We start from the raw sequence: 16,645 nt of genomic DNA, 5'->3' as shown, positions 1-16,645 counted from the left end.
TGCAATGCCCTCAAGGTTGAATAGGCAGCCGACAACCAGTGACTGGGAAATTATATCCCAGCGCATACTTGCCATTTAGAATCAAAGGAGTGAAACTTGTATTACAGTTTAAAAAAACGAAAGATAACAATGTATATAGTGTCTGTAACATAGCAAAACGCCTCAAGGCACTTCACAGAAGTGTTACCAATCAAAATTTGATACCGAGTCACAAAACAACAACTTTTATTGACATAGCGCCTTTAACCGAGTAAATCGTCTCAAGGTGTTTCACAGCAGTGTTCGAAAATAAGAGAGATATATTTGACACAGCCACATAAGGAAATATTAAGCAGATGACCAAAAGCTTGATCAAAGAATAAGTTTTTAAGGAGCGTCTTCCAGCAGGAAAGAGGCAGAGAGGTTTAGGGAGAGAATTCCAGAGCTTGGGGCTTTGGCAGTTGAAAGCACGGCCACCAATGGTGGAGTCATCGAAATCAGGGATGCACAAGAGGCCAGAATTGTTGGTTGTAGTGCTGGAGGAGGTTACAGAGATAAGGAGAGGCGAAGCCATGGAGGGATTTGAAAATAAGGATGGCGAATTTTAAAATTGAGGCGTTGCTTAAATAGGAGCCAATGTAGTTCGATGGATGAACGGGACTTGGTACGAGTTAGGTTATGGGCAGCAGAGTTTTGGATGACATCAAGTTTCATAGGATAGAACGTGGGAGGTCAGCTAGGGGTGCGTTGAAATAGTCAAGCCTAGAGATAACAAAAGCACGGATGAGGGTTTCAGGAGCTGAGGCAGGCGCGGAGAAGGGCAATGTTATGGAGGTGGAAAAAGACGTTTGTGTGATGGCGCGGATATGGGATCGGAAGTTCATTTCATGGTCAAATATGAAACCAAGATGCGAGTAGTCTGGTTCAGCGGGAGGCGGAGGAGGTCGGGAGCAGTGAGGCCCATAAAAGGGGGCCTAGCAGTCGGAGGTAGTTGCAGGGGCAGAAGGTAAAAAGAAATCAAAGTGTGACATCACAGCCAAGAGGGTAAGTGATTGGCTGGTGGATTGGTGAGTATTTAATCCTTTTCTTTTTCTTTTTTTCTGATCAGTAAGAAACCTTTGGAGTTGTTATTAATTAGGTTAATTTAAGGGTTAAGCCATGGCAGGAGAGCCCAGACCCATGTCATGCTCCTCCTGTGCGATGTGGGAAATCAGGGACGCTTCCAGTGTCCCTGACAACTACATATGCAGGAAGTGTATCCAGCTGCAGTTGCTGACAGACCGCATTGCGGCACTGGAGCTGCGCATGGATTCACTCTGGAGCATCCGCAATGCTGAAGATGTCGTGAATAGCACGTTTAGTGAGTTGGTCACACCGCAGGTAAAGGTTACACAGCCAGATAGGGAATGGGTGACCATCAAGCAGAGCAGTGGAAGGAAGGTAGTACAGGGGTCCTCTGCGATCATCTCCCTCTAAAATAGATACACCACCATGGATACTGTTGGGGGATATGACTCATCAGGGGAAGGCAGCAGCAGCCATGGCACCAGGGGTGGCTCTGCTGCACAGCAGGGCAGGAAAAAGAGTGGGAAAGCTATAATGATAGGGGATCCTATTGTAAGGGGAATAGATAGGCGTTTCTGCGGCCGCAAACGAGACTCCAGGATGGTATGTTGCCTCCCTGGTGCAAGGGTCAAGGATGTCTCAGAGCGACTGCAGCGCATTCTGGAGGGGGAGGGTGAACAGCCAGCTGTCGTGATACATATAGGTACCAACGATATAGGTAAAAAAACAGGATGAGGTCCTACAAGCTGAAGTTAGGGAGCTAGGAGTTAAATTAAAAAGCAGGACCTCAAAAGGTAGTAATCTCAGGATTGCTACCAGTGCCACGTGCTAGTCAGAATAGGAATCACAGGATAGCTCAGATGAATACGTGGCTTGAGGAATGGTGCAAGAGAGAGGGATTCAAATTCCTGGGACATTGGATCCAGTTCTGGGGGAGATGGGACCAGTACAAACTGGACGGTCTGCACCTGGGCAGGACCGGAACCGATGTCCTAGGCGGAGTGTTTGGTGGTGCTGTTGGGGAGGGTTTAAACTAAAAAGGCAGGGGGGTGGGAATCTATGCAGGGAGGCAGAGGGAAGTAAAAAGGGGGCAGAAGCAAAAGGTAGGAAGGAGAAAAGCAAGAATGGAGGGCAGAGAAATCAAGGGCAAAAATCAAAAAGGGCCACATTACAATATAATTCTAAAAGGACAAAGGGTCTTTAAAAAAAAAAAACAAGCCTGAAGGTTCTGAGTCTCCATGCGAAGAGCATTCGTAATAAGATGGATGAATTGTCTGCGCAGATAGATGTCAACGGATATGATGTAATTGGGATTATAGAGACATGCCTCCAAAGTAACCAAGGCTGGGAACTCAATATTCAGGAAGGACAGACAGGAAGGAAAAGGAGGTGGAGTAGCGTTACTGGTTAAAGAGGAGATTAACGCAATTGGAAGGAAGGACATTAACGTGGCTGATGTGGAATCTATATGGGGGTAGAGCTGCGAAACACCGAAGGGCAGAAAACGTTAATGGGAATTGTGTACAGACCACCAAACAGTAGTAGGGAGGTTGGGGATGGCATCAAACAGGAAATTAGGGATGCGTGCAATAAGGTTACAGCAGTTTTCATGGGTGACTTTAATCTGCATATTGATTGGGTTAACCAAACTGGTAGCAATACTGTGGAGGAGGATTTCCTGGAGTGTATAAGTTGGTTTTCTAGACCAATATGTCGAGGAACCTTCTATAGAGCAGGCCATCCTAGACTGGGTCTTGTGTAACGAAAGAGGATTAATTAGCAATCTGGTCATGCGGGAAGAGTGACCATAACATGGTAGAATTCTTCATTAAGATGGAGAGTGACACAGTTAATTCAGAGACTAGGGTCCTGAACTTAAAGAAAGGTAACTTCGATGGTATGAGACGTGAATTGACTAGGATAGACTGGAGAATGATACTTAAAGGGTTGACGGTGGATAGGCAATGGCAGACATTTAAATAACACATGGATGAACTACAACAATTGTACATCCCTGTGTGGCGTAAGAATAAAAAAGGGAAGGTGGTTCAACCGTGGCAACAGGGAAATTAGGGAAAGTGTTAAATCCAAGGAAGAGGCATATAAATTGGCCAGAAAAAGCAGCAAACCTGAGGACTGGGAGAAATTTAGAATTCAGCAGAGGAGGACTAAGGGTTTAATTAGGAGGGGGAAAATAGAGTATGAGAGTAAGCTTGCAGGGAACATAAAAACTGCAAGAGCTTCTACAGATATGTAAAGAGAAAAAGATTAGTGAAGAGTAATGTAGGTCCCTTGCAGTCAGAATCAGGGGAATTCATAATGGGGAACAAGGAAATGGCAGACCAATTGAACAAATACTTTGGTTCTGTCTTCACTAAGGAAGACACTAATAACCTCCCGAAAATACTAGGGGACTGAGGATCTAGCGAGAAGGGGGAACTGAGGGAAATTCTTATTAGTCAGGAAATGGTATTAGGGAAATTGAAGGGACTGAAGGCCGATAAATCCCCAGGGCCTGATAGTTTGAATCCCAGAGTACTTAAGGAAGTGGTCCTAGAAATAGTAGATGCATTGGTGGTCATTTTCCAACATTCCATGGACTCTGATTCGGTTCCTTTGGATTGGAGGGTAGCTAATGTAACCCCACTTTTTTAAAAAAGGGAGAGAGAAAACAGGGAATTATAGACCGGTTAGTCTGACGTCGATGGTGGGGAAAATGCTGGAATCAATTATTAAATATGTAATAGCAGCGCATTTGGAAAGCAGTGTCAGGATCAGTCCAAGTCAGCATGGATTTATGAAAGGGAAATCATGCTTGACAAATCTTCGAGTTTTTTGAGGATGTAACTAGTAGAGTGGATAAGGGAGAACCAGTGGATGTGGTGTATTTGGACTTTCAAAAGGCTTTTGACAAGGTCCCACACAAGAGATTAGTGTGCAAAATGAAGGCATATTGTATTGGGGGTAATGTATTGACGTGGATAGAGAACTGGTTGACAGACAGGAAGCAAAGAGTGGGAATAAACGGGTCCTTTTCAAAATGGCAGGCAGTGACTAGTGGGGTGCCGTAGGATTCAGTGCTGGGGCCCCAGCTATTTACAATATACATTAATGATTTAGATGAAGGTATTGTGTGTAATATCTCCAAGTTTGCAGATGACACTAAACTGGGTGGCGGTGTGAGCTGTGAGGAGGACGCTAAAAGGCTGCAGGGTGACTTGGACAGGTTAGGTGAGTGGGCAAATGCATGGAAAATGCAGTATAATGTGGATAAATGTGAGGTTATCCACTTTGGGGGCTAAAAACACGAAGGCAGATTAATATCTGAATGGTGATAGATTAGTAAAAGGGGAGGTGCAACGAGACCTGGGTGTCATGGTACATCAGTCATTGAAGGTACAGGCATGCAGGTACAGCAGGCAGTCTTTCTTCATATGTCAGTCCTGCCATCCCGGGAATCAGTCTGGTGAACCTTCGCTGCAAATGGCATGCTGGCCTTCATAGCGAGAGGGTTTGAGTATAGGAGCAGGGAGGTCTTATTGCAGTTGTACAGGGCCTTGGTGAGACCACACCTTGAGTATTATGTGCAGTTTTGGTCTCCTAATCTCAGGAAGGACATTCTTGCTATGGAGGGAGTGCAACGAAGGTTCACCAGACTGATTCCCGGGATGGCAGGACTGACATATGAAGAAAGACTGGATCGACTAGGCTTATATTCACTGGAATTTAGAAGAATGAGAGGGGATCTCATAGAAACATATAAAATTCTGACGGGATTGGACAGATTAGATGCAGGAAGAATGTTCCCGATGTTGGGGAAATCCAGAACCAAGGGTCACAGTCTAAGGATAAGGGGTAAGCCATTTAGGACCGAGATGAGGAGAAACTTCTTCACTCAGAGAATTGTGAACCTGTGGAATTCTCTATCACAGAAAGTTGTTGAGGCCAATTCGTTAGATATATTCAAAAGGGAGTTCGATGTGGCCCTTACGGCTAAAGGGATCAAGGGGTATGGAGAGAAAGCAGGAATAGGGTACTGAAGTTGCATGATCAGCCATGATCATATTGAATGGTGGTGCAGGCTCGAAGGGCCGAATGGCCTACTCCTGCACCTACTTTCTATGTTTCAGCCTCAGACAGTTGCCAGGGAGAGGGAAGGAGTCGGTAGCTAGGGAATGGCGTTGTGGTGGGGACCGAAGACAATGGCGTCAATTTTCCCAATACTTAACTGGAGGAAATTTCTGCTAATCCAATACTGGATATCGGACAAGCAGTCTGACAATTTAGAGACCATGGAGGGGTCAGGAGAAGTGGTGGTGAGGTAGAGCTGGGGGTTGTCAGCATACATCTGGAAACTGACGCTGTGTTTTTGGATGATGTCGCCAAGGGGCAGCATATAGATGAGAAATAGGAGGGGGCCAAGGATAGACCTTGGTGGATACCAGAGGTAATGGTGCGGGAGCAAGAAGAGAAACCATTGCAGGTGATTCTCTGGTTACGATTAGAGAGATAAGAATGAAACCAGACAAGTGCAGTCCCACCAAGCTGGGCGACGGTGGAGAGGTGTTGGAGGAGGATGGAATGGTGAACCATGTCAAAGGCTGCAGATTGGTCAAGGACGAGAGGGGTTACTGAGTAACAGTGTGAGGGGGCTGGATTAACATCAGTAGAGGTAGGAATAAAGAAAGAGTTGCATTTTTAGCGCACCTTTCATGACCTCAGGATGTTCCAATGCGCTTTACAGCCAATGAAGTACTTTTGAAGTGTAATCACTGCTTTAATGTAGGAAAAGCAGCAGCCAATTCGTGCACAGCAAGCTCCCACAAACAACAATGACCAGATAATCTGTTTTTGTTATGTTGATTGAGGGGTAAATATTGGCCAGGACATCGGGAATAACTCCTCTGCTCTTCTTCGAAATAGTGTCATGGGATCTTTTACATCCACAGGAGAGAGCAGACGGGGCTTCAGTTTAACGTCTAATCGGAAAGGCGGCACCGCCGACAGTGCAGCACTCCCTCAGCACTGCACTGGACTGTCAGCCTAGATTTTTGTGCTCAAGTCTCTGGAGTTGGACTTGAACCACAACCTTCTGACTCAGAGGAGAGCCACGGCTGATACAGTCTATGGCTGAATGATGTGTTTCTATGCTGTAGATTCTATGTAATATGCACTGAGTCCAATTTACGTATCAACCAGTGGCTTATGCGGAGGGTCAGACATGGCTCAGGCGGTAGCACTCTTGCCTGAGTCAGAAGATTGTGGTTGCAAGTCCCACTACAGAGACTTGAGTACAAAACTCTAGGCTGGCATTCCAGTGCAGTGCCTTGGAAAGAAACTAAAGGGCAGGGTCAACTTGATCCAGAAAGTCATCATGGGGAGCAGACACTCAAACCCTCCGTACGGTAGCACTCACCCTGGTGTACTCTATAGCGAAATACTGCTCTCTGGCATAGCTATCTACTCTGCATGTCAAATCTGTTGATTTCCAGCTGAATTCTACAATGAGAATTATCACCGGTACGCTTTAATTGGCACTGACACTTTGGCTGCCCGTGCTTGCAAACATCACACCACCACACCTACGCCACAAAAGGCATTCTCCAGAGAATACAACCGCTAAATTAGCAAAGATCCAGGCCTACTTGAACAAACTACCACCAACCCGTCTCAAATCTAGAAGGCCATTTTGGACCGTCGCCAAAGCCTTCAGCGATCTCCCCTCAGCCTTGAAGACCGATGGCGAAATGCTTGGAAGAACTGTGACATACGGAATGGATTCCTTACACAGGAACAAATCTAGAGCCCCCTGGATGTCAAGGGACATACAGGGTAAGATAAAGAAAAAAATGGAAGCTTATGACAGATACCGAGAACTCAATACTGCAGAAACTCTAGAGAAGTGCAGGGGTGGAATTAAAAAATATCAGGAAAGCAAAGAGAGCATGAAAGAATGTTGGTAAGTAAAATCAGGGAAAACCCAAAGATGTTTTATAAATACATTAAGAAGAAAAGGAGAACTAGAGAAAAAGTGGGGCCGATTAGAGACCATAAAGGAAATGTGTGTGTGGAGGTGGAAGACGTGGGTATGATTCTTAATGAATATTTTGTATCTGTTTTCACAAAAGAGAGGGGTGATGCAGACTTTGCAATGAGGGAGGAGGAGTGTGAAATATTAGACAAGATAAACATAGTGAGAGAGGAAGTATTAAGGGACTTAACAGCTTTGAAAGTGGATAAATCCCCAGGCCCGGATGAAATGTTTCCAAGGCGAAGAGAAGCAAAAGAGGAAATAGCAGAGGCTCTGACCATCATTTTCCAGTCTTCTCTGGCTACAGGTATGGTGCCAGAGGACTGGAGGACTGCTAATGTTGTACCTTTGTTTAAAAAAGGGAGAAAGGGATAGACTGAATAATTACAGGCCAGTCAGTCTAACCTCGGTGATGGGAAAATTATTGGAAAAATTCCTGAGGGACAGGATAAATCTTCATTTGGAAACACATGGATTAATCAAGGACAATCAGCATGGATTTGTCAAGGGAAGATCGTATCTGACTAATTTGATTGAATTTTGAGAGGAGGTAACCAGGAGGGTCGATGAGAGCAGTGCGTATGATGTAGTGGATATGGATTTTAGCAAAGCTTTTGAGATGGTCCCACATGGCAGACTGGTCACGAAAGCAATAGCCCATGGGATCCAGGGCAAAGTGGCAAGTTGGATCCAAAATTGACTTGGAAGCAGGAAGCTAAGGATAATGGCTGATGGGTGTTTTTGTGATTGGAAGAATGTATCTAGTGGAGTTCTGCAGGGCTCAGTACTGGGTCCCTTGCTTTTTGTGGTATATATCAATGACTTGGACTTAAATGTTGGGGGTATGATTAAGAAATTTGCAGAGGACACTAAAATAGGCTGTGTGGTTGATAATGAAGAAGAAAGCTGCAGGCTGCAGGAAGATATCAATTTACTGGTCAGGTGGGCAAATGGAATTCAATCTGGCTAAGTGTGAGGTAATGCATTTGGGGAGCTCTAACAAGGCAAGGCAATACACATTAAATAGTAGGACACTGAGAAGTGTAGAGGAACAAAGGGACATTGGAGTGTAGGTCTACAGATCCCTGAAGGTAGCAGGCCAGGTAGATCAGGTTGTTAAGAAGGCTTATGGAATACTTGCCTTTATTAGTCGAGGCATGGAATACAAGAGCAAGGCGGTTATGCTTGAACTGTATAAAACACTGGTTAGGCCACAGCTGGAGTACTGCGTGCAGTTCTGGTCGTCACATTACAGGAAATATGTGATTGCACTGGAAAGGGTGCAGAGTAGATTTACAAGAATGTTGTCTGGACTGGAGAATTTTGGCTATGAGGTAAGATTGGAGATGCTGGGTCGGTTTTCTTTGGAACAGAGGAGGCTGAGGGGAGACCTGATTGAGGTGTATAAAATTATGAGGGGCCTGGATAGAGTAGAGGGGTAAACAACCAGGGAGCATAGATTTATAGTAATTGGGGGGAGATTTAGAGGAAATACAATGGGAAATTCCTTCACTCAGAGGGTGGTGGGGATCTGGAACTCACTGCCTGAAAGGGTGGTAGCGGCAGAAACCCTCATCACATTTATAAAGTACTTGGATGTGCACATGAAGTGCCGTAACTTACAGGGCTACGGACCAAAAGTTGGAAAGTGCGATTAAGCTGGATAGCTCTTGGTTGGCCGGCGTGGACACAATGGGCCAAATGGCCCCCTTCCGTGCTGTAAATTTCTACGATTGGTTGATCCACGTCCACAGATGGAACACGTGTAGGGTCTGTCCATGCTCGGATTGCTGCTTTCCCCTGCATATGCCAACGATATTCAGGCCCTGATGAATCGAGTGACTGTCTGCTTAGGGCTTCCCTTCTGCAAAAACAAGTTAATATCACTAATTACTGAGATGAGGAGGAATTTCTTCTCTCAAAGGGTTGTAAATCTGTGGAATTCGCTGTCTCAGAGAGCTGTGGAAGCCGGGACATTGAATAAATTTAAGACAGAGATAGACAGTTTCTTAACAGATAAGGAAATAAGGGGTTATGGGGAGCAGGCAGGGAAGTGGGCCTGAATCCATGATCGGATCAGCCATCATCGTATTAAATGGCGGAACAGGCTTGAGGGGTCATATGGCCTACTCCTACTTCTTATGTTCTTGAGTGCATGAGAGAAATTCAGAATAGGCAATTCCATATCTTATATTATCTTTTTGTTCCTCCTCTCTGTATTGAAATTCAAATCTAGCACAATGTCACTGTCTCTTTAAATATGGAGGGGAGCTGCTGGGTGCCGCGCATGCTCAGTTGGCAGAACCCGCTCCAACAATCCGGCCTCTGCTGTGCGCTGGGCTCGGGTCGCCAGGACAACTGCGCGGGGCCTCCTGGGTCAGGCGAATGGGCCTCATCACCGGGGAAAGTGAGTTTGCAGCACCGACAGAACTCGAGGTTGGGCGGAGAAACGGTGCAGGGAGAGGGGGCGGAGAGAGAGAGAATAAAGTCAAATCCAAACCTGAGAGTCAGCGGGAACTCGGGTTCAGCCACGCCTGTCACCTGGTTTTGGGAGAGGACTGGGTGACCTTGGAACATGTGACCCCGGGACACAGCCTGACTGACGGGAACTCGGACCAATCGGAAGAGCCCGGTCGGAGTGCGCTGGCGACGGGTCCTCCAGCCATTGGTGGCGCAGCAAGGGGGAGGGGCCCGATGCCCAGCTCAGGTGTGCTGGGGGCCGATTGTGACGCGCTGTCCCCAGGTGAGAGCAGCTGTGTGAGCACAGAGCTGAGGCTGGAATCTGGGAGAGGGGCCAGAGTAAGCACAGAGCTGAGGCTGGAATCTGGGAGAGGGGCCAGAGTGAGCACAGAGCTGGGGCTGGAATCTGGGAGAGGGGCCAGAGTGAGCACAGAGCTGGGGCTGGAATCTGGGAGAGGGGCCAGAGTGAGCACAGAGCTGGGGCTGGAATCTGGGAGAGGGGCCAGAGTGAGCACAGAGCTGGGGCTGGAATCTGGGAGAGGGGCCACAGTGAGCGGCCTTTGAAGGGCCAGAGGGACAGCAGCTTCACAACACAACCTTATTTAAATACAGATTTCCTGCTCACAACCTTTTGAAGGGCAATTAGGGATGGGCAATGCCAGCCATGCCTGGATCCCATGAACAAATAAAAAACTCACAATTTATTTTATTTCCAGGGTTTATTAAGAGCGCTGCATAACACAGATCAGGTGATAATTCCCTCAATCTGGAGAACAGAAGTACAGTGGCACGCAATTTTCTTGAGTCTGTTCCAACCAACAACGGCCTAAGTGGCTTGTTCTTATACACAAGCTTGGTTACTGCTCAGGAAATGGGATTGTTTGGACCCGTCTGTTGACCGCCTCCTGAACCCCTGCTAATTCGGGGATTTTAGTTCAGCTGTGACCAGACTATAACCACAAGCGGTCTGGGTATTACACCTATACAGTCTGAGGTTATTATTAGATTCACACCCATTGTGTTTTTATTTGTCTGGCACTTCATCCCATAACACGGTGCTCAGTAATGTTTCATTCTTCAGGAAAAGACAGTACACCACCATACTGGTCAGCTTAACAGAATCTAATTTATGGGGCTATAAATATAAAATAGTTACTAATAAATCCAATAGGGAATTTAGGAGAAAATTCTTTACCCAGAGAGTGGTGAGGTTGTGGAACTCGCTACCACAAAGAGTAGTTGAGGCGACTAGCATAGATGCATTTAAGGGGAAGACACAAGATTGTAAAAGGAATAGAAGGATATGTTGATCGGGTTCTATGAAGTAGGGTGGGAGGAGGCTCATGTGGAGCTTGTTGGGCTGAATGTTTCAGTGCTGTACATTTCATGTAATACCATGAAAGATCAAATAAAGGGAACCATCAGCTCAACAGGTTGATAGATTAAACAGCAGTACAACATTTATAAAACATTTTCTGTGTTCACGTTGCCCCAGCTGCCAACAGCGCCCTGCACCACAGAGCAGGGTGAACTCGGTGTCTCAACAGGTGAGATGACCGAGTGAATCCCTTGCCGCACACAGAGTAGGTGAACAGCCTCTCTCTAAAAGGTTACTGTTCACGGGGCTGGGGGTAATATATTAGCATGGATAGAGGATTGGCTAACGAAGAAAACAGAGAGTAGGGATAAATGGTTCATTCTCTGGTTGGCAACAAGTAACCAGTGGGGTGCCGCAGGAATCAGTGCTATTTACAATCGATGACTTGGAAGAAGGGACTGAATGTAACGAAGCCAAGTTTGCTGACGATACAAAGATGGGAGGAAAAGCAATGTGTGAGGACACAAAAAATCTGCAAAAGGACATAGACAGGCTAAGTGAGTGGACAAAAATTTGGTAGATGGAGTATAATGTTGGAAAGTGTGAAGTCATGCACTTTGGGAGAAAAAAAAAAATCGAAGAGCAAATTATTATTTAAGTGGAGAAAGATTGCAAAGTGCCGCAGTACAGCAGTACCTGGGGGTACTTGTGCATGAAACACAAAAGAATAATATGCAGGTACAGCAAGTGATCAGGAAGGCCAATGGTTTCTTAGCCTTTATTGCAAAGGGGATGGAGTATAAAAGCAAGGAAGTCTTGCTACAGTTATACAAGGTACTGGTGAGGCCACACCTGGAATACTGCATACAGTTTTGGTTTCCATATTTACGAAAGGATATACTTGCTTTGGAGGCAGTTCAGAGAAGGTTCACTAGGTTGATTCCGGAGATGAGGGGGTTGACTTATGAGGAAAGGTCGAGTATGTTGGACCTCATTGGAATTCAGAAGAATGAGAGGTGATCTTATCAAAACATATAAGATTATGAGGGGGCTTGACAAGGTGGATGCAGAGAGGATGTGTCCACTGCTGGGGGAGACTAGAACTAGAGGGCATGATCTTAGAAGGGGCCACCCATTTAAAGCAGAAATGAGGAGAAATTTCTTCTCTGAGGGTTGTAAATCTGTGGAATTCGCTGCCTCAGAGAGCTGTGGAAGCTGGGACATTGAATAAATTTAAGACAGAAATAGACAGTTGCTTAAACAATAAGGGGATAAGAGGTTATGGGGAGTGGGCAGGGAAGTGGAGCTGAGTCCATGATTGGGTCAACCATGATCTTATTGAATGGCGGAGCAGGCTCGAGGGGCCGTATGGCCTACTTCTGTTCCTGTTTCTTATGTTCTTATGTTCTCTGGTGTGAACTAGTTAGTGTGTCAGCAGGTGGGATAAATCAGTGAATCCCTTCCCACACACTGAGCACGAGTGTGAACTCGCTGGTGTCTCTTCAGACGCACGGAGCTTTTAAAGCTCTTTCCACAGTCAGAACATATAAACGGTCTCTCATCAGTGTGAACAAGCTGGTGTTTCTTTAGATCCCCAGAGCATTTAAAGCTCTTCCCACAATCAGAACATGTGAACGGCCTGCCATCAGTGTGAACAAGCTTGTGTCCCTTCAGCTCCCCAGAGCTTTTAAAGCTCTTCCCACAATCAGAACATGTGAACGGTCTTTCATCAGTGTGAACAAGCTTGTGTTTCTTCAGATCGCCAGAGCTTTTAAAGCTCTTCCCACAATCAGGACATGTGAACGGCCTCTGATCAGTGTGAACAAGCTGGTGTCCCTTCAGATCCCCAGAGCTTTTAAAGCTCTTTCCACAATCAGAACACGCGAATGGCCTCTCATCAGTGTGAATAAGCTGGTGTCCCTTCAGATCACCAGAGCTTATAAAGCTCTTCCCACAATCAGAACATGTGAATGGCCTCTCATCAATGTGAATTTGCTGGTGTCTCAGCAGGGTGGATGACACAGTGAATCCCTTCCCACACATGGAGCAGGTGAACGGCCTTGCCGCAGTGTGGAGACGCTGGTGTTGCTTCAGCTCCCGGGAACCTTTAAAGCCCTTCCCACAGTCAAAACATTGAAATGGTCTCTCATCACTGTGAGCTCTCAGGTGTCCCTTCAGCTCCCCAGAGCTTTTAAAGCTCTTCCCACAATCAGAACATGTGAATGGCCTCTCATCAGTGTGAACAAGCTGGTGTTTCTTCAGATCACCAGTGCTTTTAAAGCTCTTCCCACAATCAGAACATGAGAATGGTCTCTCATCAGTGTGAACAAGTTGGTGCTGCTTCAGTTCCCCAGAGCTTTTAAGGCTCTTCCCACAGTCAGAACATGTGAATGGTCTCTCATCAGTGTGAACAAGCTGGTGACGCTTCAGTTCCCCAGAGCTTTTAAAGCTCTTCCCACAGTCAGAACACTGAAATGGTTTCTCATCAGTGTGAACTCGCTGGTGTGCCTGCAGGCAGGATGAATAAACAAATCCCTTCCCACACACGGAGCAGGTGAACGGACTGTCCCCGGTGTGACTGCGTGAATGAACTTCCAAAACAGACAGGGAACTGAATCCCTTCCCGCCGCTCCCAGCTTTACCCGGTTTCTCCCCGGTATGACGGTGCACGTGTCTCAACAAGGCAGGCGAGTGTGGTTTGTCCGCGCTGCGATCGCTGCTCTCTCCTTCCATGTGCAAAGGCCGATGATAGTCAGGTCCTGATGAATCGAGCGACTCTGTCAGATCACGACGGGATGTTTGGCCTGAGCTTCCTGTCTTTAAATGCTCCATTTCTAAAACCCTGCAAAAAGGAGTTTAGAAAAGGGGTAAGAGAGAGAATGTTGCCTTATGTCACCCTTTCCCAACGCAGGGGTAGTGGGCTGGGAAAGGGACAGCCATTCTCTTTGTTCTGCGAGTTTGTAATTAACTTTTTCCCACATTCCAGACTCTAGGAGTTTACCAGTGATAAATTCCCCAGAGGCAAAAATTAGAATTTTACTCCCAAATATTAAATATTTTGTTCCACAGAAGCCCAGGTTTACCTGTTTTTATTTGTGAATTTTAAGTCTAAATTAAAAACTGAGCCAGTGGGTTGTGAAACAAAGAACCTTGTCTCTAATGAGGAGAATAAGGGGAGGTGAAACATAAGAAATAGGAGCAGGAGTCGGCCATTTGGCCCCTCGAGCCTGCTCCGCTATTCAATATCATGGCTGAACTGATCCTGACCTCAATTCCACTTCTCTGCCTGTTCCCCATAACCATTTACTTCTTTATCGTTCAAAATTCTGTCTATCTCCACCTTAAATATATTCAAAGACCCAGCCTCCGCAGCTCTCTGGGGTAGAGAATTCCAAAAGGTTCACAACCCTCGGAGAGAAGAAATTCCTCCTCATTTCTGCTTTAAATGGGCGACCCCTTATTCTGAAACTATGCCCCCCAATTCTAGAATCCACCATGAGAGTAAACATCCTCTCTGCATCTACCCTGTCAAGCCCCATCAGAATCTTATGTTTCAATAAACTACAATGAGTGTAGGTCCAACCTACTCAACCATTCTTCATATGACAACCTCTTCATCTCAGAAATCAATCTTGTGAACCTTCTCAGAACTGCCTCTAATGCAAGTATATCCGTCATTAAATAAGGAGACCAAAACTGTACACAGTACTCTAGGTATGGCCTCACCAATACCATTCACAGTTGTAGCAGAACTTCCCTACTTTTATACTCCATCCCCCTTGCAATAAAGGCCAACATTACATTTGCCTTCCTGATTACTTGTACATGGAACACAAAAAGTTAGCATGCAAGAACCCCCAGATCCCTCTGTACTACAGCATTTTGTATCACTCCCCATTTAAATAATAATTTGCTTTTTTATTTTTCCTACCAAAGTGGATAATCTCACATTTTCCCACACCTAGGGCCCAAGTTTCCACAGGATAAAAAACGGGCGCCCCTCCAAGCTGGGCGCCCGTTTTTCGCGCCTAAAACGGCGCCAGAAAAAAAACGCTCTATTCTCGAGCGCTTTGCAGCTCCTTGTCTGTTTGGCGCGGCGCCCAGGGGGGCGGAGCCTACACTCGCGCCGATTTTGTAAGTGGGAGGGGGCGGGTACTATTTAAATTAGTTTTTTTCCTGCCGGCAACGCTGCGCGTGCGCGTTGGAGCGTTCACGCATGCTCAGTGTGAAAAAAAACATTGGCACTCGGCCATTTTTGTATTTCTTTGTAGCTGTTTAATTTTTGAAATTTTTTTTATAAAATCACATTGCCATCAGCACAGAGGCTTTCCTTCTCACTGTCTCCTTCCCCTCCCTCCCCTCCGCGGCAACAAACGGCTCTCTCCTTCCCCTCCCTCCCCTCCCCTGCACGGCAACAAGCCGCTGTCTCCTTCCCCTCCCTCCACGGCAACAAGCCGCTGTCTCCTTCCCCTCCCTCCCCTCCCTCCACGGCAACAAGCCGCTGTCTCCTTCCCCTCCCTTCCCTCCCATCCCCTGCGCGGCAACAAGCCGCTGTCTCCTTCTCCTCCCTCCCCTCTCTCCACGGCAACAAGCCGCTGTCTCCTTCCCCTCCCTCCCCTCCCTCCACGGCAACAAGCCGCTGTCTCCTTCCCCTCCCTCCCCTCCCTCCACGGCAACAAGCCGCTGTCTCCTTCCCCTCCCTCCCCTCCCCTCCACGGCAACAAGCCGCTGTCTCCTTCCCCTCCCTCCCCTCCCTCCACGGCAACAAGCCGCTGTCTCCTTCCCCTCCCTCCCCTCCCTCCACGGCAACAAGCCGCTGTCTCCTTCCCCTCCCTCCCCTCCCTCCACGGCAACAAGCCGCTGTCTCCTTCCCCTCCCTCCACGGCAACAAGCCGCTGTCTCTTTCCCCTCCCTCCCCTCTCTCCACGGCAACAAGCCGCTGTCTCCTTCCCCTCCCTTCCCTCTCTCCACAGCAACAAACCGCTGTCTCCTTCCCCTCCCTCCACAACAACAAACCGCTTTCTCCTCCCCCCCCCCTCCCGCTCAGCGGCACGAACGGCTGCAGAATTCTCCCTGGCTGAAGCACTTTCACACAGGTAGGAAGATAGTTTATTTAATCTTTTCTTTGCTTATAAATGTTTATTCAGGTTGGATTTATTTGTATAATATTTGTATAAGTATAAATAAGGATTTATTATAGAATTTAATGACTTCCCTTCCCCCCCCCCCCCACACCTCGTTCTGGGCACCTAATTTGTAACCTGCGCCTAATTTTTTAATGTGTAGAACAGGTTTTTTCAGTTCTACAAAAATCTTCACTTGCTCCATTCTACTTTAGTTTGGAGTACGTTTTCACTGTGGAAACTTTCAAATCAGGCGTCAGTGGCCGGACACGCCCCCTTTTGAAGAAAAAATTCTGTTCCAAAGTAGAACTGTTCTACCTGACTAGAACTGCAGAAAAAAAAATGTGGAGAATTGCGATTTCTAAGATAGTCCATTCTCCACCAGTTGCTCCTAAAAATCAGGCGCAAATCATATGGAAACTTGGGCCCCTAAGTCCATCTGCCAAATTTTTGCCCACTCACTGAGCCTATCTATATTCCTTTGTAAATGCGCCCTCCTCACAACTTGCTTTCGCATCTATCTTTGTAACATCAGCAAATTTGGCTACGTTACACTCGGTCCCTTCATCCAAGTCATTAATATAGATTGTAAATAGTTGAGGCCTCAGCACTATAGTTGTAAATAGTTGTGGCACCCCAGTAGTTACAGTTTGCCAACCTAAAAATGAT

General features: G+C 46.6%; 1 protein-coding gene across 1 annotated transcript in view; it reads right to left on the bottom strand.

The window, feature by feature from the left end:
- The window catches only part of LOC139228638 (zinc finger protein 721-like), a 39,591-nt gene that overhangs the window by 4,974 nt on the left and 17,972 nt on the right, over positions 1-16,645 (bottom strand). Inside the window, exons 2-4 of the mRNA XM_070859855.1 lie at positions 12,290-13,695; positions 9,680-9,857; positions 8,699-8,939 (exon numbers count right to left, since the gene is read on the bottom strand). Coding sequence (XP_070715956.1) covers positions 8,699-8,939; positions 9,680-9,857; positions 12,290-13,685 — 1,815 coding nt within the window. The 5' untranslated portion in view covers positions 13,686-13,695. The remainder of the gene's footprint in view (positions 1-8,698; positions 8,940-9,679; positions 9,858-12,289; positions 13,696-16,645) is intronic.

The sequence above is a fragment of the Pristiophorus japonicus genome, chromosome 2 (assembly GCF_044704955.1).
Source record: "Pristiophorus japonicus isolate sPriJap1 chromosome 2, sPriJap1.hap1, whole genome shotgun sequence".
Classification (NCBI taxonomy): Eukaryota; Metazoa; Chordata; class Chondrichthyes; family Pristiophoridae; genus Pristiophorus; species Pristiophorus japonicus.
Note: the sequence above shows the minus strand (reverse complement) of the source record. Positions and strands in the feature narration are given on the sequence as shown.